The 23311-nt window shown below is 41.3% G+C and overlaps 1 protein-coding gene across 11 annotated transcripts; it reads right to left on the bottom strand.

The window, feature by feature from the left end:
- Positions 1-1743: 1743 nt before the first annotated feature.
- Positions 1744-20900, bottom strand: ADNP2 (ADNP homeobox 2). Of its 11 annotated transcripts, XM_063404196.1 has the most exons (8): positions 20577-20817; positions 18694-18817; positions 17210-17401; positions 15265-15424; positions 14088-14162; positions 13309-13428; positions 8864-8953; positions 1744-6090 (listed from the first exon to the last, which is right to left on the bottom strand). In XM_063404196.1, exons 6-8 carry the CDS (start codon positions 13414-13416, stop codon positions 3121-3123), a joined length of 3168 nt encoding a protein of 1055 aa, XP_063260266.1. In that variant the 5' UTR covers positions 13417-13428; positions 14088-14162; positions 15265-15424; positions 17210-17401; positions 18694-18817; positions 20577-20817; the 3' UTR covers positions 1744-3120. The 11 variants fall into 11 exon arrangements, with proteins under 11 accessions (XP_063260266.1, XP_063260259.1, XP_063260188.1 ...); XM_063404189.1 differs by lacking the exon at positions 14088-14162 and having other exon boundaries at positions 15269-15424; XM_063404118.1 differs by lacking the exon at positions 14088-14162 and having other exon boundaries at positions 20577-20816.
- Between the last annotated feature and the right edge of the window lie 2411 nt (positions 20901-23311).

Here is a 23311-nt window from a genome sequence, read left to right as displayed (position 1 = left end):
GTATTTTTGCGCAAACACGGACACCTCTCCAGAACAATGTATTTCAGAAGCAGAATATATGCAGATCTGGGGCTTTTTCAATCCCATATGAAACAAGTATTTGCAACCATCATCCTGCTAGCCAACCAGCATTCTTCCCAAGTGGCCTTCTTTCACAGTGTACCAGAGCTCCCTTCACATGCTTCAAGGACTTCTATTTGTAAAGTCTGCTGCACAGGGCACCTCCACTGTTTTCCAATTCCCATATCCCAGCAGTCTGAGGCTCTGTCCTTAGAGAAGTGCAGAGAGGCAATTACCACACTGCCCATGTGGAACCCAAGGCAGGGGCAGCAGTGTTTTTCCTGACTAACACTTTCTATCAAATGACTTCACCCGTGAAGAGCTTACAGCAAAAAGCCTGATATCATTAAAGCCACTGATTTTTAACTTGGCTGTTTTCAAGCTCCTTGGCTTTCCTGAAAACCACGACCATACTGCATTCTCAGTCACCTCTTTCACATCTCAAAATTCATCTGGTTTTTATTTCTACAGTACCCACTTAACAAGAGCACATGCATTTAGTGATAGCAAATTAGTAACAAGATTTAGGAATATCAGCCTCTAGAAAAAAAATGCAGCTATCAATATTTGAGATAATACATAATTACTATAATGCACTAAGATCTACCTGAAGCATCTAGATCCAAGTTTTACATCTTACTTTCTCTTACTTTCCTCTTGTCTCTTTCAGCTATTTTGCACCAAAAGAAACATTCACATAAAGTTCTCTGAATGTATAAAAGAGGGAGGAGGATGGATAGGCAATCATTTGTACACACACCTAAGAGAAATTTAAAAGTTTGGTTTATTTCAAACTGTGAAATCAAAATCCAATAAAATGTTTAACATCAACACTGGACACTGTAGGAAAACTCTGGTAAGACTGGATTGTTCCCTTTGTCCCCCAAGCATGGATGAACCACAAAATGACTTCCCAGCTCCCCACAGCCACGTTGTTCTCTCTACAATCTTTCTCAATTCACGGCAAGCCTTCCCCAGGTGCACACTGTCAAACTCCCCCACACTGGTGTCTCACCAGTACCCGCAGACCTGCCCCAAAGCTGACAGGGCTCACAGGGCAGAGGCTGTAATAGCGACAGTGAGTGCCTGCATTTGAGGACTTCTAGGGAGCATCCCTCTTCCTCAAAGCCCTCTGAACAGGTTTCATCAACTGTGTGCTATGGCTAAGTATATATATATATATATATATTTTTTTTTTTTAAATGAGCTATTATGAGGCCATAAAACACACTGTTTCTTAATAACTTTTTGGGGTGGGGTATGCAACTGATCCCATAAATATTATGTTTGTTTAACCCTGCTATTAAATTACTAGGTTTTTCCAAACAGCAAGTTCTCTCTAAGTAACTGTATGTTACATATACATTAAAACTCTTTGAAGCAATCAATATGAAAATACTAAGATTTTATCCAAAATATAACTCCAAACACCTTGTAGAACCTCAGGCAAGAAGTCACCAAATTCTGCTAAAAATGTCACACCCTTTCAGAAACAGCAATAAAACATCCTGTATCTGCTTTAAAAACTATGGCACAGGACAAGTCTACTTACTACCTTAAAAAATAGAAATAAGCTTGGGCATACCATCCTTTCCTTCTAACACTGGCACAGGTGAACTCTATTTTTTCCTTCTTAGAAAGCAGGGTGGGGAGAGGGGGATGAAGAGGAGGAAATAAAACCAATGCATCTTACAAGTTATTTATTCTGTAACTGGCTGTTGATACTGGAGGCACTCTTTGATAAGCCAAACAAAAACAAGCATATCCAGAAACAACAGTCCTCAATAAGGCCTCGATGTGGCCACCAGTTTGTGCTTCAATTCAAGTATACTTTCCCAACAGCTTTTCTGCAATCTGCAACAGAGATGTTAGTCCATACTCAAGGTAAGTCTGTTTGGGTTTTATACTATTGCGATGCTCCAACAAGAACCCATGACCACATGAGCATCATTGGCTCAGGTACTCAACAGTTTACAGTTTTGATTCTACCAATCCATCCAGGTTCATTTCAGAACCATTTCTGACCCAAGGGACTTCAAGCCAGAGACCTAATTTGCTGGGGAGTAGGCTCTGCTCAGTTACTACCTCATAAAACAGCAATTTAAAATGTCAGATTTTCCACCAAATTTGGGTGATATTTGGAAAGGGCTTCTACACATAAGTCATGTGCACAGAGGTCATACACTCCATGTATCAAAGCAATCTGACATTCTCCAAAGCAGCTTGGTTTTTCGAAAAAAAAAAAAAATGCTGCTGCCAAGCTTTGAACAATAGGTAAACAACTAGGCTTCAACACCAAATGAAAAGGATAAACACTTCCGGTTAGCAAGATCTATTTAACAGATAACCATTTTAAGTCAGTTCACTGTTAACACTTTAATGCGCACCCAAAAGCCCCTCAGTCCTCACCACATTAATACTCAGCAGAACTACAGACCACCAGACTTAACTGGCACAGGTACCCTGACTGCAAAAAAGACCACAAGGCCATGTATTTCACTGCTACCAGTGCACTGGGAGTTTGAAAGGGCAATGGATGTAATGGTCACAATCACTTCTTCAGTAGATAAACCAGAAAGAGGTCAAAAATATCAGGACTTAAAAATACAAATAATCAAATACATCTTTTTCACATAGTCTACCTTGTTATTTTAACCAACATTACACATTTTATTACTTAGAAAAGATGACACTGCAGAAAATAAAATAAAATAAAATTTGGTTTTAACAAGGACAAGGGTTTTACATGGTGATATAAAAAATGTAATGGGAGCTGGAGGGGAAGAAAAAGAAATGGAAGTGGAACAAAACAAAACAAACCACTACCACCAGGGAAGGTAAAAAGCTATAACAAATTCCAGATGTTTAAATCTGAAGGTTTTACTTTTAAAATACACAACTATGTGTGCTTTTCACAATAAGAGTCACAAGTAAATGATACTTTTTGTATTACTGCACCCCTCAACAGGCCAGTCTGCAAGTTAAAACAAACAATATAATGAACTGCTTAATATTAAGTATGCAATTATGGATTGCTTTTAGCTGTTATAAAAAGCTGGGTTACATATCCAATGGTCCATCTTTTAAATTCAAACTGTGCTTAATGTTTTTTAGTTCAGACATACTGAAACCCATCAGCACAGATGGTTTGTGATGTTTTATCGCCTTTAAGCATCTATTCCTCATTTTTCCAAAGAATGATACAACATCTATTTTCCACACATATAGCAGCAAGGAAAGTAATTCCACTTCTTTTTTAGAAGGATATGGCCTCTTGTGAAAGTAGTCTGCCAAAAACTGTTTCTGTGCCTCATATGAATTCTGATCATACCGATTAGGATCTACCACTAGAAAGCGAAGATCATCACTAGAAGGAAGCTTCCTCATCTCAGTCCTAATTTTTTGTCGTTTGAAAGGCACTACCCCTGAATTCACTTTGCTCTCTTGAGACAGAGCTATGCCAGTATTTAAGCTCAGAGGCTGCTGTTCCTTATTCCTTTGGTCTTCTGGAACAAAGCAGGAATCTGATTGCTTTCTTTTCAGTACCACAGAAAGATGTTTCTCACCATTCACGAACAGCAGCTCTTTCCTCTCAGTGCGCTCAAGATGCATCTTCAGGCTTGAGTTGGTGTCTTTGGGAGCACTTCTACAACGGAGCAAATGCACAGCAATAGCTGTCAGAGTCATATTTCCAGGGTACACACCACAACAGTGGATGCACTTGAAAGCAGGAGACTTTAAAAGTGTATGCACAGTTGGCATTATATGATGCCTCTCTTTCAAATGCTTTTCATAGGTTTCTCTACCAGCAAACGTACCTAAGCAAAAGGGACAGGTAAACATTTTTCTGGTGCATCTCCTGCTCACTTGTGCGGTCTGGGGTTTCACTTTGATGTAAACAGGGACAAGAGATTTTAGACATATTCCAACATACACTGCCAAATGTACTTCTCTTTCACCCATGTCTTCATCTGGTAGCACTGTGTTGAAATCAAAGTGTGGAAACAAAAGGCCACCCTGAGCATCAGTAACTAGCTGAATTCCTCTGTTGCTGTAACTTGTATGCAATCGCTTTGTCCCATTGTGTGCAGTTCTATCATGCTCCACGACGCTTTTTAAGTCAAACAAAGTACCTGTGCAATACAAGCAAGATAAGCCATGCATGAAGATGTGCTTCATAAGCTCTTCCTCACAGAGAAAACATTTACAATCGTAACACCAGATTGCCTTTTCTGTCATCCTCAGAAAGGGTGCGCAAGCTGCAAGTTTGTGAGGTTCTGAGGTTTCTACTTTTACTTCACGTGGTTTGTGGGCCACCTCCATGTGCACCTCATAGACATTTGATGGGAAAAGCTCATTACAAACAGGGCAGGTCTTCCACTGCTTGGCCTGTCTGACAGCCTGGCTTGTTTCAGGAGCAGGCGGTGAGGCCTGTAAGGATACATTATCAGAGGTCAGAACAACGGCAGGAGAGGGAGCATTAGCTGGCAACTGGGACAGCTGAGGCACTGTCCCGGACTGCATGAGCTGGATAGGCACCTGCGGAGGTGTCACAGTCGCTACTCCACCACCAGGAGGTACAGGCAAAGTAACTGAGATGGGGGCCAGTGTGAAAGTAGGTGTCCCATTAACCTGCTCGCCAGTGGGAATCCACTGCTTCAGTATAGAGCCCGCAGTCAAAAAAGCTGTGCTTTGAGAAACCGGAGGTTGAACTGGCTGATTTACTGGGATAACTGCTGGGGCAACAGGTTGATTAAGCTGAAGGAACCCAGGCCCAACAGGCTGCGTGACAGGAACCACCCCAGGAGCAACAGGCTGGTTAAGCTGGAGAAGACCCGACCCAACTGTCTGCGTCACAGGAAGGACCCTGGGATCGATGGGTCTGTTCGCGTTCGCAAGTGACTGGCTGACAGACAGAACTCCTGGAGCAACTGGCTGATTCACAGGGAGGACTCCTGGTGCAACTGACTGATTTACAGAGCCGACAGGCTGAGTAGCAGGGAGCGTTCCAGCTGGAACTGGACTGTTTATAGTACCAATGGGTTGATTAACGGGAAAGAGCGCAGGCTTGATGGGCTGATTAAGAGGAAGAACTGCAGAGGCCACAGTTCTACTTACAGTCCCAACAGAATGATGAAGAGGGAGTCCATGAGAAACAATGACGGGCTGCGAAGGTGACAGCTGAATACCAAGGTTGTTCTGAGCCACGGGAGGACTGCTGGGCACAAGAGCGACATGTGAGGACATAGCAGCAGGAGCACAGGTGGTTTGTGAGAGGCTGCCAGAGGCACTTAGGACAGTCACTGGTCCAACTGTGTTCTGAACTGTTTGTGTCTGCACCATGCTCTGGTTTCGACTATTCTGTGGAAATGCAACCTGGATGCAAGCTGGAGCTGTCACAGAACCTGTTGGGGCAGCAGCAGGTCCTGCAGATGGAGCAGCTGTTGCTAGACCTGGGACAGGCTTTGGAGCAATATACATTTGTTTCACAAAACCAGGTTTCTTAATATGTTCTGAAATCAGAGATCGAAGTTTGTTCTCCAGGTCTCTGTGTGTTTCAGCTGTCAAGATATGGTACATTAAAGAATCTGGGCTGTTTGCAGGAGCATTACATTTTTTACAGTAGAACTCAACTGAATTTGGTGTACTTTCATCACATTTCTCGCCAAAATATACACTTAACAAGTTTTTAAAATGGTTCATCAGTACATGTTTCTTCATATTGTAATACAAGGTGTCCGTGAACTGACATTTTAGACATGTGAAGTTTATGATGTCACTCCTAAATTGTTTCATGCCATCCAAAATGCTGACTGTATAGTTCTGTATTCGTTTATTAGATGAATGAAACATCCAGATGTGTTCTCCCATTACTTTGGGATGAGAAGAAAATGCACATTTTGGGCAAGAAACCACCATCTCTTGGTCGATTTCATCCTCATGGTAACGATGCAAGTGATTCTTGAAAGAGGTAAGCAATTTGGATGAGAACTTGCATAAGCTACAGCAGTATGGCTTTGCTCTGTATCTCTGCAAACAAAAGAGAAACATCCACTTAGAAACTGCCAGTTCCTACGCCACTGGTATCTGTTTAAATCCACATTATCACCTGTCAAAAATGCCTTCACTGGATGCATAGCATGTATCTTCTCCGTTTCTTCTGGTTTTGAAAAGCAGATTTAAAGATGACATACTTAAGAGGAGAAACATTTGTGCCTTTTTTTGTTTCATTATAATTTACTAAGAAGCCTTAAATGAGTTGACTTCTACCCTAGTTCACAAGAAGTAATTCTAAAGCCTGTCTATTTTTAAATACAGGAATCACAGAACAAGCCTGGAAGAATTTTTATTTCCAACTGTATGCACATAGAAGTAAAGCCTTAGGAATTAGGAATAGCAGCCCTTTTAATATGACACTTATAAAGCTTTATTTAGTTCAGGGCCAGCTCCTATCTACTGGACAAAAAGAGAGAAGACAGAACAGGCTTTTTTTCCCGTATTTCAACAGCCTATTCTTCACTGAAAACCCTCCAGATGCACCTTCCCAGCAAAGCCATAAACAACTGATTTTTTAAAGAACATTCTTTTGGAGCCAAAATAATAACAGAAAGTAGTAAAACCCCCTTTTATGATAAAGCAGCAATGTATTAACTCACATATACAATTTATATTAACTCACACATGCTGGGCATCCCATCACAGTAATTTTTTAGGAAATTTATTCAAAAATGCTCAGTATTGAGCATATACACTCTTCTCAGGAAAGCACGGTAAATGCTTAAGAACGGGATCTATCCTGCACTATGCAGTGGTTTGCTCCCTCAGTTACATGTCACATGACAGCACTGATTTCATATCCATATGAACATTATTTGTTCCTTCTGAAAAACTGGTAGCCCCACCAACCGTTTTTCCTGATCAACTTCCCAGGAAGTTAACCCTTGCTCCTGCCAAAAACTACAGAAACAGTCAGAGCAACATCCACATAACAAATCTGCACTCTCAAAAATCTAGTGGAATCTGTCTGTTCCCTCAGATGTTTTCCACCTCACTGATTTCTGCCCTCATAAAACTGAACCCAAAGGAACAAGCTGTTCTGCCACTAGAGCATCCAGCCCAGTTAGATCCCCCACATCCATCTCACTGACACACCATGAAAAACAGTAACACAACACATGCAGGTTTTTTTGCCTTTTTTTTGCCATGCAGGTTACAGTTAGCCATCTACAGACAACAGATAGCTTAGATAGTCATCTACTAGCAGTACTAGGAGACAAATCAGCAGACATATCAATCTTGAAGTATCCCAGCTAGAGAAAGGCCACTGACACTAATGAAGCACACAGAACATTACTAGAAGATGTGCCTCACTACTTCTGAAGGAGCAAAATGACAAAGAAAAAATTCCAAACAATTCTTTTTCAGCAGAACAGAAGCATGTGGAAGTATGCTGCTTTGATAGTCTCTGTATGAAACAGCTCTTCCACACAAACACTTTACAAACCACTCTGCCAGCATGTTCTCCTTGCATACTCATTCACTTTCCCTGTTCATAAGTGCTACCACAGTCTACTGATGGCATGCTAGTTATACAGCAAGTTTGACAAGAATTACAAACCACTCAGGAAAAACAAAGTATCTTGGAGATAGACCAACACAACCTTCAACTGTAAAAATGGAATCCAAAAGAAGGCTTATTGTAGACATTGTGGTAAACTCAGTCCTCCTTCAAAGAACCTACCCCAGGACATAGTAACACTTTGTGTTGTGTAGTTTCACATTCCCCACAACCTAGAATCACACAGACAGACAGGACAGCCTCCAAAAAACAATGTTCTTCCAAAATTGTTAATTTCTCCTTAAAAATACTACGAACGGTGGCAACCACCAACTTCACTTACACACACATCTTCTCCAGCCTAATGAGTTTACAGGAGGAAACAACTTATTTTCCCTTTATGGCAACAACTTTGGAAAAGAACATCCTGAAGGACCAATTTCTTTTCTCCCAAATCTAGGCAGCATGATATGTGAATGATATATATCAATAAACCAAAATTGTTTAAAGAAAATGGATAGGCACAAGGTTAGTATCCAAAAGATACAGTTTGGCAAATCTGTTCCACAGCAACATATTATCAACTCCACCCTGAATTTCATTGACAGGTATTCCATAAGGAGGCAATGAGGGGCCTCAAGACTCTTCAGCAAGACTGGCAAGTCTACCTTTTTTTCTGGACATACTCCTCTACTCTATACACAGCATCTTAGAAACTTGCTACTATATACAATTATAGAACTGCTCACCTCAACCCTGCCTTTCTTGTAGAGTCTAGCTATACAGAACTAAAAGCTGTTTCACATACACCAATCTAACTGGAAAGTTTTCCAGTGCCATCCCATACCAAGCCACTAATAGTAATTTCATCTTAATCTGCTTGCATCTACACAATCACATTTTCACACTTCCAATGAAACACGACATATGTTGTACCCAAGTCCATGCTAAGACTACATATTAGGTTACACTAAAAAGGCAGAACATTAGTGTGACATCTTAAACACTGATGTTCAGGGTTGTATCCTTAAAGACTGCAAATGGTAACTGAAGTCCCCATAACCAGCTGCATTATAGGGAAAAAACAAGCAGGAAATGTAGGATTATTCCCTGACTAATAGCACCTAGAAAACAAACATTATTTCTTTTTCCATAAAAAAGCTGCATTCCAATTTCTAAAAACTCTGAAATTCAGCAACTCTACCCAACACATTTACCCAGAATTTGTGTCACAAACATACATACCTTCCTTTTGCCCACAGGCTCCCAAGGAGAGACATCACTCCAGGAAGTGTTATAAAAGTAGTTTTCACCTGCATCAAAACTTTTAAGATTCTAAAAGTAAAATAAAAACAAGAAATGAAAACAAGGCTTTTGCAGTCTTTGCTGAAATTCTCAATAGGAAATAAGGAAAAAGAAAAACAAAAACCCACACAAAGGGTAACTTGAAAGTGCCAAAATTCTGTTCAAAGCAATTACTTCTCTGACCATCTTTGATTTATTTTACCTCAAGTATTTACTCATATGACTGCCTGGTAATAGGGTAGGAATTCTGAACATTTCATAGTTACTGAAAATAATATAGAATGAAAATATTTACACTTGAATTCCACTGCTTCCAGCCAAGTTCACAGTGAACACCCGAAGTATTTTCCCCCTCTACCTTCCTCCTCCTTCATTGATAATATTTCATTGCTTACTTCCATTTATTAACTTACCACTAGCATTTACTTTGCAACAGGTTTTAGTATTAAATCTTCATAGCATGGTTATACTTTTAACTTGGAAAACCAAAACACATTTCCAGAAGCTGGTTTCTAAGATCTGCTTTTCCTGAAGCTGCAAAAGCAACAGTATTACTGCATCTGCATCAACTGTGTCAGGGAAAACAACTGTCCGTACAGCCGTCTTCTAATTAATCCCATCAGAGCAGTTCACGTCCCTCACGCCAAAGACAGCCACTATCCTAAAAATACTAAGTTCATCTCCAGATTTCTAAGACCCAGACATAATTAAACACAAACTTAATGGGACAAAAAAAACCACCCCAAAAACCAAAACAACAACAAAACAACCACCACAAAACAACCACCAAACTAGATTCCTTTTCACTGGGCATTTCTGAAGACCTTAAACAAATCCATCTTCACTCAAAACTCTGTAGACACTTAGAGAAGGCATGACTTCCACCTCTGCACCAAACCCCACTGCAACAGCAGATGTAGATAATAAATAACATATAATATCAGATAACCTTACAAAAGGAATGGAATTCATAAATCTAATAGTGTGTGTTATGTGAAATTTACCAGCAACATAGAATATAGCCAACAACAAGGAGAAACAAAGCTTCAAGAATCAAATACAGAATCCTACTAAATGCAGGCTCTGTCTACACTAGGCTCTTGTCCATTTGCACCATGCAAATATGAGCATTCCTGTGTGTTCAGCAGGTTACAGTAAGTCAGAACATCATGCCAGTGATAATCTGATTTTAACTTCATTATTCAAGAATGCAGCTGAGTCTGCAATATGCTGTCTACCTTTTCAACCATCAAGCATGCTCAGAGCAAATCCAGAAAAGCTCAGGACAATAATAAATCCCTTACAACCTAATCAACACCTAGACACTGAATAACTCATGTATTTGCCCTTCAACCCCCAAACAAACAAACAAAAACAGCAATAACAAAAAACCACTACTAATCACAAAAACAGCAATCTTAGAAAGAACTCCTGCATGGAACAAGTGAAATCCGAGAACTTTAAAGAACTATTTTTCACAGAGAAAATGGAGACTTGAACTACTAAAACTTTTTCAGCTGAACATGCTCGAGTGAATGATACACTGTTAAAAAAAGGCTTCTTAAAGTTTTTGGCTTATCTGAAACATGTTCTGTTTTTGTTTGAGAGACAGGCTCCTACACTTAAACACCAGATTCCCACAACAAGCCAACAAACCAAACACACATAACAGATAATTTTGATGTCTAGATAATTTTAACGTCTAGATAATTTTTCTGAAACGACTATTTCCTACAGAGGAATATAAATAAATAATATCCTACAGAGAAATATAAATAAATAATAAAAATAACCATTCTTATCAATAGAACTAGTCAGTGGTGCAAATAGCTGTTGTGAACACTTGCTATATTTGCTATACACAGAGATCCACTAAGTAGCTATGCCCTTCCCACATTTCTCACTTCCAGGAGGGGACGAAAACAGAAGGGAAAGGTAACAAGAAAGAAATTAAGCCCTCTGAGAAGCCTGACTAATCCTGATGCATAATAGACATTTTTAAGTTGAAGAGAAAAACATTTTTAAACTAAGAATTTTTCTCCCCCCTGTATTAAAACTATAACAGATTTCCATAACAAAAACATAAAAAGCTGAGATTTTAAATGACGACACAGAATCATAGAACACAATCATGGAATGGTTTAGGTTGGAAAGGACCGTACAGATCATCTAGTTTAACCCCTCCATCATGGCAGGGATGCCACTCATTAAACGACATTGCCCAGGGTCCCATCCAACCTGGCCTTAAACACTGCCAGGGATGGGGTATCCACAGCTCTTCTCGGCAACAGTGCCACTGCCTCAGCACCCTTTGAATAAAGAATTTCTTCCTAACATCTAATCTAAATCTCCCCTCTTTCAGTTTACATCATTGCTGCCTCTTGTCCTGTCCCTATCTGTCCACATAAGAAGTCCTTCTTCCTTCTTTTTATGAGCCGCCTTCAAGTACTGCAGGGCTGCAATGAAGTCTTCCCAAAGCCTTCTCTTCTCCAGGCTGAAAAGCCCCGCTCTCTCAGCATGTCTTCAGCTTCAGAGCAGAGGTGCTCCAGCCCTCTGATCACCCTCATGGCCGTAAAGATCACAGCATGTTAGAGAAGCTGAAACAGTTTACTCAAGGAAAACCTCTGACCTTACCATCTACCTAAACACACTACTTGGAGAATCAAACTAGTACTCCAGCCAAAATGGTCATGTTTTCTTCCTAGCAGAAATCAATTACCCTAAAAACGAATCTATTTGGTCTCTAAGCAACAGAGAGGTACTAGTCATACATGATATTCCTTCATCTTCCTCACTGTTGTCCATTATCATGCCTTATAACAACAGTGCAAGACTACTTTTAAGACCAGATGCAGATCATGAAAGCTGAAACTTAAGGCCTCATTAGCACATCGTATTTCAATCCATTTCTTACATTGTCCAGCCCCTTCAAATAGAGCCCAGAAAGTAATCTCAATATTTGAGAAAACAAACAAACTTTAGGTACTTCTTAGTAGATGGTCTTCAAGGTCCCTTCAAACCCAGGCCCTTCTATGATTCTAAGTATTAAAACTTCACACATCTCATGCTACTAAAAAGAAATACCATCATCATATGAACCAAGTCAAGCTATGAAAACCATTCTTCCTACTGCTGAAGTTGCACCAAAATGAGCCACAGATTACATGGAAAAAACAAACTGAAATTATGAACTTGGTTGTGGGAGAATTATTTGCAAAACACCCCTAATATGGTATTTTTGACCATAAATCTCATAGAGGTTTTTCCACAGTGGAAATGCCTGCCCAGTTTACCACCACCACATTATTAAAAATGAAGCAAAACCAACTAAACACACATTATACCTACCCCCAAAAACCCAACCAAATACAAAACAACTTTCCTACTTCAAATGGTCAAGACAGACCCAGCTTCTGAATTAGAAGTGTGATTACAGAACAACATTAACAAAAGAAAAACAGCAAGTAAATGGAAATTACTAGACATTATAATTTTCCTTGAGCTATTACAACATTTAGATATATACAACACTGTTCAACCGCAGTAACAAAGACTGTTCCAAAGTCAATTATGCATGTAGTCTTGAACATTTTTTTTCAAATTACTTACAGAGTTTCAGAAAGACACAACAGAACCCTTATAGAGTGTTAAACCTATTTCAGTACTGCCATACAGAAGCAATCAACCTCTTGACTTTGGTCAATGTCAAGTTCTAAATATACTCAACAGCCAAAAAAAAAGCCTGTGCACCAGCTCACTGAAATACACTATTGTTAAGAAATGGAGGTACATTGCCGTGTTTGCACCTTTTCTGGTATTAGGCAAGCTAATCTGATGGTGTGCATTCTTCCTGACTGATGCACAGAATTTTCTTCTGAAAGTGGCAACAGTGCTACTAGGTTTATCTTAATCACTCCAGTACACCTGCATATACTTTTTAAGATGCAGCACCAAACTAAGACTCAGTAAGACCATTTTGGTATTTTCCACCAGATACAAAGTTAAAACGTTTATCCATTTTCAGAAAAGCTGTTGATTTGTATGTCCCTTCAGAGGCTTGCCCCTGATATGTGATGGGATGTCTTTGAGGAGACTCAAGTCCTCATCTGCTTGAGATTTTAAAAGAATTGAAAAAAGTTGCTGCATGGCACACAAATAGCACCATCTATGACATGTCTTTTTAAGAAATACAATCTCTTGCACTGTTATATACTAACACGCTGAATTCCTGTCCTGGGTATGAGCAGTCAGTAATGAGTAACCCCTGAAGTAAGGACCCCCCCAAAAACATCTATGGCAGAGGAGCACCACACATACACCACAAAGTGAAACATTTGGCAAGAGTTTACATTTCAGATTGCTTTACATTCTTTCAAATGCTTTACCTTCAACAATTCCCTGCAGTTGTCAAGCCCAAGATCCACAAGAATGTCCTTCACCTTTTTTCGAGCCTTCCTTATATTATCAAGATTTTGAACAGGAATTTGAAACATTTTGCACTTCTCCTGGGGAAAAGAAAACAACAACCAAAAATAAAGAAAAAAAGAAAAAAAGAGAAGAGGAAAAATAAAAAAGAACTAAAAAAGGAAGGAAATACTCGAACATAGGCACTTCCATTTAACAGTGTTAAAATAAGAATTAAAATCTGATAAGTCATAGAATAGAAATATCTAGGTTAGAAAAGACGCCTAAGATCGAGTCCAAACATTAACCCACTACACAGTCAGTGCACCATTAACCACGCCTTTCATCTCTACATCCACGCGTCTTTTAAATGCCTCCAGCAATGGGGACTGAACTATTTCTCTTGACAGCCCATTCTAGTGCTTGGCAACCCCTTTTCTGAAGAAGTTTTTCCTAATATTCAATTTAAACCTCCCCTGGTGTAACTTGCTTGTGTCCTATCACTTGTTACTTGGGGGAAGAGATCGACCCCCATCTAGCTACACCCTCCTTTCAGGCAGTTGCAGAGAGTGATAAGGTTTTCTTGAGCCTTCTTTTCTCCAGGCTAAACACCCCCAGCTCCCTCAGCCGCTCCTTACTGGACTTGTCCAGACCCCTTACGCAGCTTCACTGCCCTTCTCTGAACTCACTCCAGCTCCTCAATGTCTTTCCTGTACTGAGGGGCACAAAACTGGACACAAGACTTGAGGTGAGGCCTCACCAGCGCTAAGTGCAGGGTCCATCACTGCCCCAGTCCTGCTGGACACACTGTTGCTGATGAGCCAGGATGCCATTCCTTAAATATGAAAACCCAAAATCCTTAAGCCAAAGAAGTGGGCTCATTAATATTTCCCAGTAGATCGCTCAATTGATTTTAAAGGAAACAGAATCTAATTTGGGGGGGCAAAAAAATTCTTTACATTTCTTCTATTTACAGAAAATTCCAAATTTTTCTTTCAGATCTCCTTGTATCTACATAGCAGAAATACTGCTTTTGTAGGGTTTTTGTAGAAGAACATAAACACCAGAATTTTATGAAGTTCTATTCAGAAAATTACTATCATTATAATTTAGGAAGGAGAAATTCAACACCTTTCAAATTGAATATTAGCATTGAGAGGTCTCTTTGATAATTTTGTTTGCTGTCATGCATGTACATGCTTAAAATATGATTGCTAGTAAAATCTAGATTTCTTGCAGAATTTTCTAGTTTAGTAAACCTGTAAGGTATCCCCACAGGCCAAGCTTTAGAAGTATGTCAGCCTTTGTCAACTCCTTCCTAGATTACAGCAAGATGCAATTTAGACTGCGCTTTAAGAAACTACAATGGACACAGAATTCAAAACCTAACCCTAAGCCTGGACTGAAAAAGGTCACTGCAAGCTTCTCCAGTACTTGGTACTTATAAAGCAGACAGAGGATCCAGGAGCATTAACAACATCTTAGTCCTCATTGCTATACAATTTATCCATCCAGGACATGTTTGAACAGGAAAAAGCAAAAAAAAAAAAAAAAATAGAAATAAAGGAAATCTCCAGACAGTACTTCAGCAGAGACATTCTCAAATGTCTTGAAAAGCTGTACTTTACCAAAGAAAGCAAGCTCCCTGCCAACACAAAAGCTCTACTTTGAATCATAAGACTTTCATGCAAATAGCTGCAAAATCCCCTTGCACATAAGGCACCAGCTACAAGCTGAACACCCCAAAAAAAACCCTCAAAAAAATACCCCAAAAAACTAATCAAACAAAAATACCCAAAAAACAAACCCAAAAAAACCCCACCAACCCCACCAACCATACAAAAAAAGTTCTAGTCTGTATGTAATCCCTTCTAAACCTTAATTTATGTACAAAACATACAATTGAGGGGTTTATAATTAAAATTCAAACAACTCACATACTATTCTTCGCTTCTTCTCCCCCAAAAGGAAAGGTGTGTAGAGAGAAATGGAGAGAGAACCCCATTTGACAGACGCTAGTCTTGTTTTCTAATGTTTTTTATCACCAAAAGTCCAGAACACATTCTGATACCATTGGGGTGGGTGTAGAACAGGAACCTATACAGAATGGAATAAATCAGAGTAACTGGTCTGGCATTCTCTAAAAATGCAATGACTAAAATTTTGACATAAAATACGCTTTTCAAAGCAAAGTCCACTAGGAATTTGCAGAGTCTCTAGTTAAAGCTTTGAGTACCCCGTGACAAGTTATGCACATCAACCCCACGGTCCAGTGCAGGTAACAACAGAGCTGCCTGGACACCACCACGGCCAGATTAGCCAGAAGAAGATATGGTTCAATACATTAGGCTCCACTGGAAAAAGTTCCCCCATCTCAGTCTTTCAACTCATACACTGATGCTACTGAAAAAGGTGAAGCATGCATTTGTTGAGGCATGTCTAGCTCACAAATAAGAAACAGTCTAAAAACTGCAGTATGCAATATCCATGTACCTCAACAGTTTTCATAACCAGTAATCATTCTGAAATTATTAATGCAAGAGAAAGAATGAAATAAAATTATTAATCAACCTGAAATTATTAATCCAGGAGAAGGAAGAACACACCAAAACCCCCACCGCAACAGAAAAAATTTGAATATCAATTATTTTCCAGTTTACAAGCAGTTGGTCGTCAATCCAAAGGCCACCATGTGCAATCATGTGGAGTGTTATTCAGCAGATATTTAAACAACCTTCCTGGGAGTAAGGATTTTAAAGGATCTCACACCAGAATCACAGAATGACCGAATGGTTTAGGTTAGGTTAGGTCACTCCAGACCACCTCCCACAGGCAGAGACACCTCCCACTAGACCAGGTTGCTCAAAGCCCCACCCAACCCAGCCTTGAACACTTTCAGGGATGGAGCATACACAGCTTCTCTGGAAAACCTAGACCCGTGCCTCACCACCCTCACAGTTAAGAATTTCTGCTTACTATCTAATCTAAATCTACCCTCTTGGAGTCTCTCCATCCATTAAACCAGAACTGCCTCACCATAAAGGTCACAGAAGATCAAACTTCCAAGCTTATTTCCTCAAGCTTTCAGTTTAATTTCTTGATTATTATGCAGTTTATTATCCACATTTTCACACTAATAATTTATTTTTCTTATATTTTGGACATTCTTCAAGCTTTAGTTTGCATTTTGGTTGCACACATTTGTTGGTTCACATTCCATTCTTAACCAGCAAATTCAGCGTGAAAGGACTACAGTAAAACCAAATTGGGGTTACCAATTGTTTTATCATGCTGCCTATACAGAAGACAAAAATTTATCTTCACTTCTTTTAATTGGTGTTTTCAAAAAACCTGATAAGTTGCGCTGAGTTTTCAGACTCAGTGCAACTTCATAAACAGAACCAAGGGAAGTTTTGAGCAAAACCAAAGAATCGTTTTAGCAGCTGATATCTCAAATTCAGTTCTAAGATGGCCATTCAATTCTTGCTCAGGTATTTTATCCATCAAGCCGTTCCTGCATTTGTTGCTTGTTCAGGTAACATTTCCATAAAGATACACACAGTGGAGCTTTATTAAACACTACAGGTTCCTTTCATTTCTGTATTTGTTATCATAGACTGTAACAGCCAACTAACTATATTTGGCTTTTCAAAGACCACTAATGCAACTCTCCTCTTCCAGCAGTACTAGCCTAAAAGACACAGTAACAGTCTGCACAGTACCATAACAGTCAAAGACACTAGTTTACAAACTATCTTTTACTATCATTTCTCTGCATTAAAAAAAAAAGCTAAAAACACTAACACTGCACCTCTTCAAAGTGAGAAGTCATCACAAAATGCCAGGTTTCTATTCATTCTACTTAGAACCATTCTCATTTACCTTGGAAGGAGCCTCCAGAGGATACCCAGTCCAGCTTCCTACAAGCAAGCTCAACCATTATTTGCAGCCAGGGCACTCTTTTGGCCAGCCAGGTTTGGCAGCCTCTCTGGGCAACCTCCTCCAGTGACAGACTGTGTTCACACTGAGAGCTTTTTTCCTTACATGAAATCCACACCACTTCAGTTTGTGTTCCTACAGGAAGTAGGCATTTGCAAGCAAATTAAAATAGAGTTGGTATGGATCTGGCACAAGGAAGACGTACATATGCGCCTTCAGTGGGCATGCAAATACTTCCAGCACCAGCCACCAACATAATCAGGCATTTCTAGAGTTTTCAGGGAAAGATGCATGTTAAAAGATCCAGAGAAAACGGCCGTAACGTAACCCTTTTAGACACCAGATAATTCGTACAGAGGCAAGATCTCCAGATGTGTTCCTAGGTGGTTGGCCTTCTCTAGTCTGTTGCTCAAAGAACTGTTTTGAGCAGGGAAATTATGAAAGACTTACGGAACTTTGTCCTTTGATACTTCCCACCTTGGAAATTAAACCATTCTTAGCTTTTGTAAATTTTATCTAGTAACTGTCATCAATAACTGATAAAGAGATTTTTTTTAAGACTTTGATCTTTTTAAAAGGTTTGTACCTTTTATAGGACCTTTATAAAAGTTTATAGGTTTGGAACATTTGGGTTGGAGTATTTTGAAAGGTTTGCTGACCAACCTGTATTTCAGCAGTTATCAGAACTGACAAGCACCAATAAAGAATTATTTTCATTATAGTAAACTAATTAGAAGTTGACAATTCAGTAGTTCAGAAAACAAGGACAACTGCATCACTCTTTAAAGTGAAATGAAAGCATGTGATCTGATTCTAGGAATACAAGGAACAAGAATATTGGATGGCAGAGAGCAGCTAGGAGGACAGGCACACTAAGAAACTGCCTAGGAGAATGCGAGTTTGACTTGGCAATGCCACATTTTACCCTCATCAATCTTGTTTTGGTTTTGATAATCTTACAAGTCCTCTAAGAAGTCACACCTGGGTATGTGCTAACCACATATTACATGGTCAGTTCAACTTCCTGGACTCTTGTCTCTGCCTTCTGAAAGACACCTAACTGGATTTACAAGTACGTCGGCACCATCAAAGCTTATCCAACCTATGGAGGGAGAGGGAAGAAAGCTTCCAAAAGAAAAAAAGTCGACTGATTAGAATGGATGCTTTTCTTGTTCATTATTTACTCTGTTGTAATTTAAAATATATTCCAATAAAACTTACGAAGAGCAGTTCTGGTCAACAAAGTAGTTCTTCTTTATAGTCTTATATTCAAATTTCTATCCAAGGGCAACTTAACAGGAATCTCAGGTAAGAAAAAATATTAACTCTTCTTTGTCCAGCTGTATCAGAAAACTCGGGGCATTTCAAATCATAGACCTCTTAGGGTCACAATAATTCTGCTCTTTTCACAGCTTTAAATCACATACCTGTTAAAAAGATCATTTTGCCCAACACCAAGATGCCCATCATTCAACTGCTGCTAACACAATGAAGAGCAGTAAGGTATGTGATGGCATAAATGAAGATGCAGCACAACAGCCTGCATTTCACCTAAAAAATCAAAGCAAATTTAGATCACTAACTTCAGCTACTGTGGTGATGTTCAGCTAACTGTTGTGATGGTTCATTAACACACAAGCAAGTCCTTGCTATCCACAACAGGTAAGAAGAGATGAAGTAACACTAATATGAAGGGACATCATCTAAACTCATGGAGCCTTCCTAATGCACTAACTCACACAAATGCTTTGACTTCCTTGAGAGTCCTTTCTGGGCAATGGCCAGAACCTGAATCCGGCAGGATCCAAGTTCATCCTAAGTGGTGTAAGTACTTGCACAGAGCCCACTCAAATCCTGCAGGATCTGTCAACCCCATGTGTATGTGAGCAGAAGTCACACCCCGAGCAGCTATTCTAAGATGAAGTACCACTACATTTGTACTGCACTTGTCAGCTTGGTGTGACCCCAAAATTTGCACTTTACAAATGCACACAACAGTCCACACCACAAATAAACCAAAACCTTAACAAGTGAGAAAGGGGACAGAACTGAAAAAAAAAAGAAAAACCTCAGGGCTGTGCAACAGGTTTCAGAAGGACTAAAGAGTTCAAACACAAAACAGTTCCACCAGCACTCAGTAAGATTTAGCCCAAATCCAGGAGTTCCCTATAGAAAAACATAAGGCAAAACTGTGTGCACTCTTCCTTGTTGCTAAAGATTTGCTGTAATTTGTGGGAGATGTTTCTTATGAAACTTCCATGAAACAAATCACGGAAATTATAAAACCTTATCATAGACAGTGTACCTTATAATGGGTCTTATTACAGCTTATTGCATACTTTATTTCTTACCCAGTTCCTCTAAATATTATGCTAAAGAAATTCCTTTTTTTGATCAAAATTAAAGAGAAAGTTTATTAAAAGAAGCACTAAGATTTCTGGAATATAGATTCAATATCCTAAGAGGCTTTTTAAGTATTTAATTAAACTGTTTTTAATAACGACAGGTTGACAGAAAACTGTTCACGGCAACAGCCAATCCCTTCTGAGTAATTTAGCCGTCAGAATTTTATCAGCTGAAAGTGAGTTGTCCATAAACTCGACAGTACAGGACTCTGAACCCCTGCAGCAGGAGTCAGTGTCTTTTATTCCATTTACAAACCAGGACACCTGGAACTCCCCATTACCTGCTCTCGACTGCAAAGCAAGTGCACACAAATGGTTTTCATGGCTTGCACTGTGTGGGTTGTGTTTGTTTACATTATTCATAAACTTTTTTTCTAAACGTATGCATTACTGAGGCACCACAAGGATATTCAACGCAATTTTGCATCCCATTAACTGCAATTCCATTAGCTGATTCCATTAATCGGTGAAGAAGTGCTGGTTCTGTACCTGTGCCATTCCTGCCCACGCTACAGTTCGCCACTAACTGTTTCAAATTACAGCGATTAATTAAAAGTAATTAAAATTATCGGTCCACAGACTTCAAAGCAAGCTATTAAGCTGGTTCCTTAGACACTCCATCGCTGAAGTGCGACCTGGAATTAAATACCCAATACGCAAGAAGCGCGGTGATAGCGAGCTGTTCACAGCCCGCAGCGGCGGCGAGGCAGCGGAGGTGCGTCCCCGTGTAGAACGCCTCACCCGATGGGGCCAGGCTGGACCCGGCCCGTCCCCTCCCTCCCCGGCAGCTCGCGGAAGCCGCTCCGAGCTCGCAGCGCCCGCCGAGCCGAAAGCGCGCAGCCACCAGGGCGTTCGTCGTCCTCCGCCCCGCTCCGCCCCGCTCCGCCCCACCCCGCCGCACGTACCCGGCCGGACTGCAGGGGGAGCCCCCGCCGCTCCTCCTCCTCCTGCGGCGGCCGCCGCCGCCCGCCGCGATCCCGCACCGCCACCACCCGCCGTTCACGGCTCCGGCTCTGCCCCCAGCGCTGCCCCCGGAGCTGACGCCGCTCCCGCCGCTCCCGCGGCCCCGCCCCGCGGCCCCGCCTCCCGGCCCGGCGGCGCGGCCGCGCTCAGTGCGTGCCCGGACGCCCCGCGCGCGCCTCGCCCCGCGCTCGCCTTCCTCAGCGCCCACCGCCCGCACCACCGCCCGCGCTGCATCTACCGCCAGAAAGAGAAAATGGCGCTCGACCAGGCAGAGGAAGTGACGTCGAGCCTCATTTGCATGCCAAGAGACCAGCCAATGGGGAGAGACTCGGCCGGCGCTCCCATTGGCTTCTCGGAGGGAATGGGCGGGGCTGAGGGCGGGACCTCAGATGGGGGTGGGGCCCAGCCTGGAGCTCACCTGCGCCCCTTCACACCTCTAAGGGGCAGCACTGAGCACTCTCGCGAGAGCCGTGACGTCACCCTGGGGAGGAGCCTAATGACACCATGCCCATCACTTCAGGTTGCCACGTGACCACCCAGCACTGATCCGTATGGGATGATGAGTGGAGCTTCATTTGCATGTGCTGCATTCCAGAGGCCCCACCCACCCCCAGTGGCCAATGGGCCAGGCGAGGCCTGGTGGGAAGGCTCACCATTGGTGGTGCTCCTGTGGGCGGGGCTCACACACCCGTCGCCATGGTAGGGCTGGGTCGGGGCACTGGCGCCTGGGCCAGCAGGGGCGTGGGGCAGAGCTTGGGCATGGGGGCCCTCTGGCGATGCCATCCAGGAGTGTGGCACTGCTACACCCATGGCACTGGAGGGCTCTGAGGTGTGATGGAAGACACATCACTGCAAGCTCTATCTGCCAGACCTCTCCACACCTGTCTGCTAACACAGTTCTTGCTCTTCCCATGATGGCAGATGGTTTCTGATGGACACAAGATGCAAACAGAGCTAGTCCCCTGTGTGGGCAGGCAACAGCCATACAACAAGGACCAAGACAAGTAGCCACAGCAGCAGGATGGGTGGTTCTCCACCACCAAGACCCCTGGTGTGGCTCTGCCACTAGAGCCGGCAGGAGGCCAGTCATGGCAAGAGCCCATATAGGACTATGCTGGATCCCCATCCTTGGCACATCAGGACCTTCTCCCTGCATCCCTGTCATCTTCCTGGCACAGCTCTCAGTCTTCCCACCAAGGTGACCTGACTTTGCTCAGGCCATTCCGAAGGCTTCACATACTAATGACTTCAGCTAGAGATTCACAAAATGTTCACCATGTGAGTGAAACATTCATCAATGGAAGCCAAGGGAGATTTTGCTATGGGCCTGCGCAGCTATACATTTTCACTGGGTGTCTACAACAGCTCAGACGCAGGCCAATGTGTTGACCAGTGCACTCAACGCCTGTGAAGGCCACAGCAGCAAACTTACTGGTATCTTCTCAAAAAGTAATACAAATCAAACATTCACTTTGGCAGAAAAGTATTCCTTTTTTATTTTTTGCAGCGGTGGCCACAAAATTTATTTACCTTTGTAGTCAACAGTCCAATAAGTACATTGAAATGCAATTGGTTCTTTTTTTTTCCTGTTAGTAAGTTCCTTAGCCCTGTACTTTCAGCATCAGCGTATACACAGTAAGGTTGTAGGTAAAAGCATTTACAGAAAACAGGGACAGCCATCCATGAAAGATAAATTATTGAGTAGATGGACCACAATATAAAAAATTGTTACTACACAGTGCAAGGAGGGATATGTCCCACTTAGTTTAGTTGTAGCATTTAAAATAAAGGTATTAACTTCTATCTAATAATTCATAAAGTAAAGTAATTGAACATGGTTCTGCCAGTATGAAAATGACAATGGCTCCCACATAACAACATAAGACTTCCATTGCTACAGACCCAATAATTGCAAAGTGTTTCTAACAATGGATGTGCTAAAGAGATTAAGCAACAGGTTCAGAGAAAACATTTGTGAAAGGGTCTTCCATGGCTGAACATTCCAGCAAAACCGTGGGATTTGTCCTCATTTTCACAGAACTCCAGGATGGCTGAGGTGTGAAAGGACTTCAGGAGACTCTCTGGTCCAACCCCACATTCCCAAGCAGGGCCATCTGGAGACAGCCGCCCAGAGTTGTGTCCAGATGACTTTTGAGATCAACCAAAAGTATTTTCTATCATATGATAAAAATGGGAGCTACTTTATAAAGGGGGAAAATTAAATATACCCACATGATAAATTTAGCTGTAAATCTGTTACCTGTCTATTGCCAGCTGCCAAATCCTACAGTGTTCTCAGCCAAACTGGGTCGTGTTTCAATCAGGTGAAGTTGGCACTCGTTCTTGGGAAAGGACGTTACATTTTCACAGTGTGGAACTGGCATTGAACTGTAGACATTGGAAGTGAGTTCATCAGCCACTAGCACATGGCTAAGACTTTCCAAAGTGAAACCGGTGACCAGGCTTTGAATTCCTTCCTTTGGGGGGAAAAAACCCCACAAACAACAACAACAAAAACAAACAAAAACAAACAAACAAACCAACCAACAAGGACAGCAACATGCAAAATCAGTTCAAGAAGAGGATTTGGAAGAACAAAAATGGGTCAGGTTAAGAGGGAGGAGCAAAGTATGTATTCACTTTTCCTCTGAGTCAACAACAATTTCACAATATAAAA

Source organism: Prinia subflava, chromosome 1 (genome assembly GCF_021018805.1).
Source record: "Prinia subflava isolate CZ2003 ecotype Zambia chromosome 1, Cam_Psub_1.2, whole genome shotgun sequence".
Taxonomy (NCBI): domain Eukaryota; kingdom Metazoa; phylum Chordata; class Aves; order Passeriformes; family Cisticolidae; genus Prinia; species Prinia subflava.
The sequence above is the reverse complement of the archived record's forward strand: the minus strand, read 5'-3'. Positions and strand labels throughout refer to the sequence as shown.

Coding starts and splice junctions, on each gene's coding strand:
- ADNP2 (XM_063404172.1), bottom strand. CDS start 13,416: ATGTTTCAAATTCCTGTTCAAAATCTTGATAATATAAGGAAGGCTCGA. Junction 8,954..13,308: donor ACTGCAGGGAATTGTTGAAG/GTAAAGCATTTG, acceptor TTTTACTTTTAG/AATCTTAAAAGTTTTGATGC. Junction 6,091..8,863: donor AGCCTGTGGGCAAAAGGAAG/GTATGTATGTTT, acceptor TTTTGTTTGCAG/AGATACAGAGCAAAGCCATA.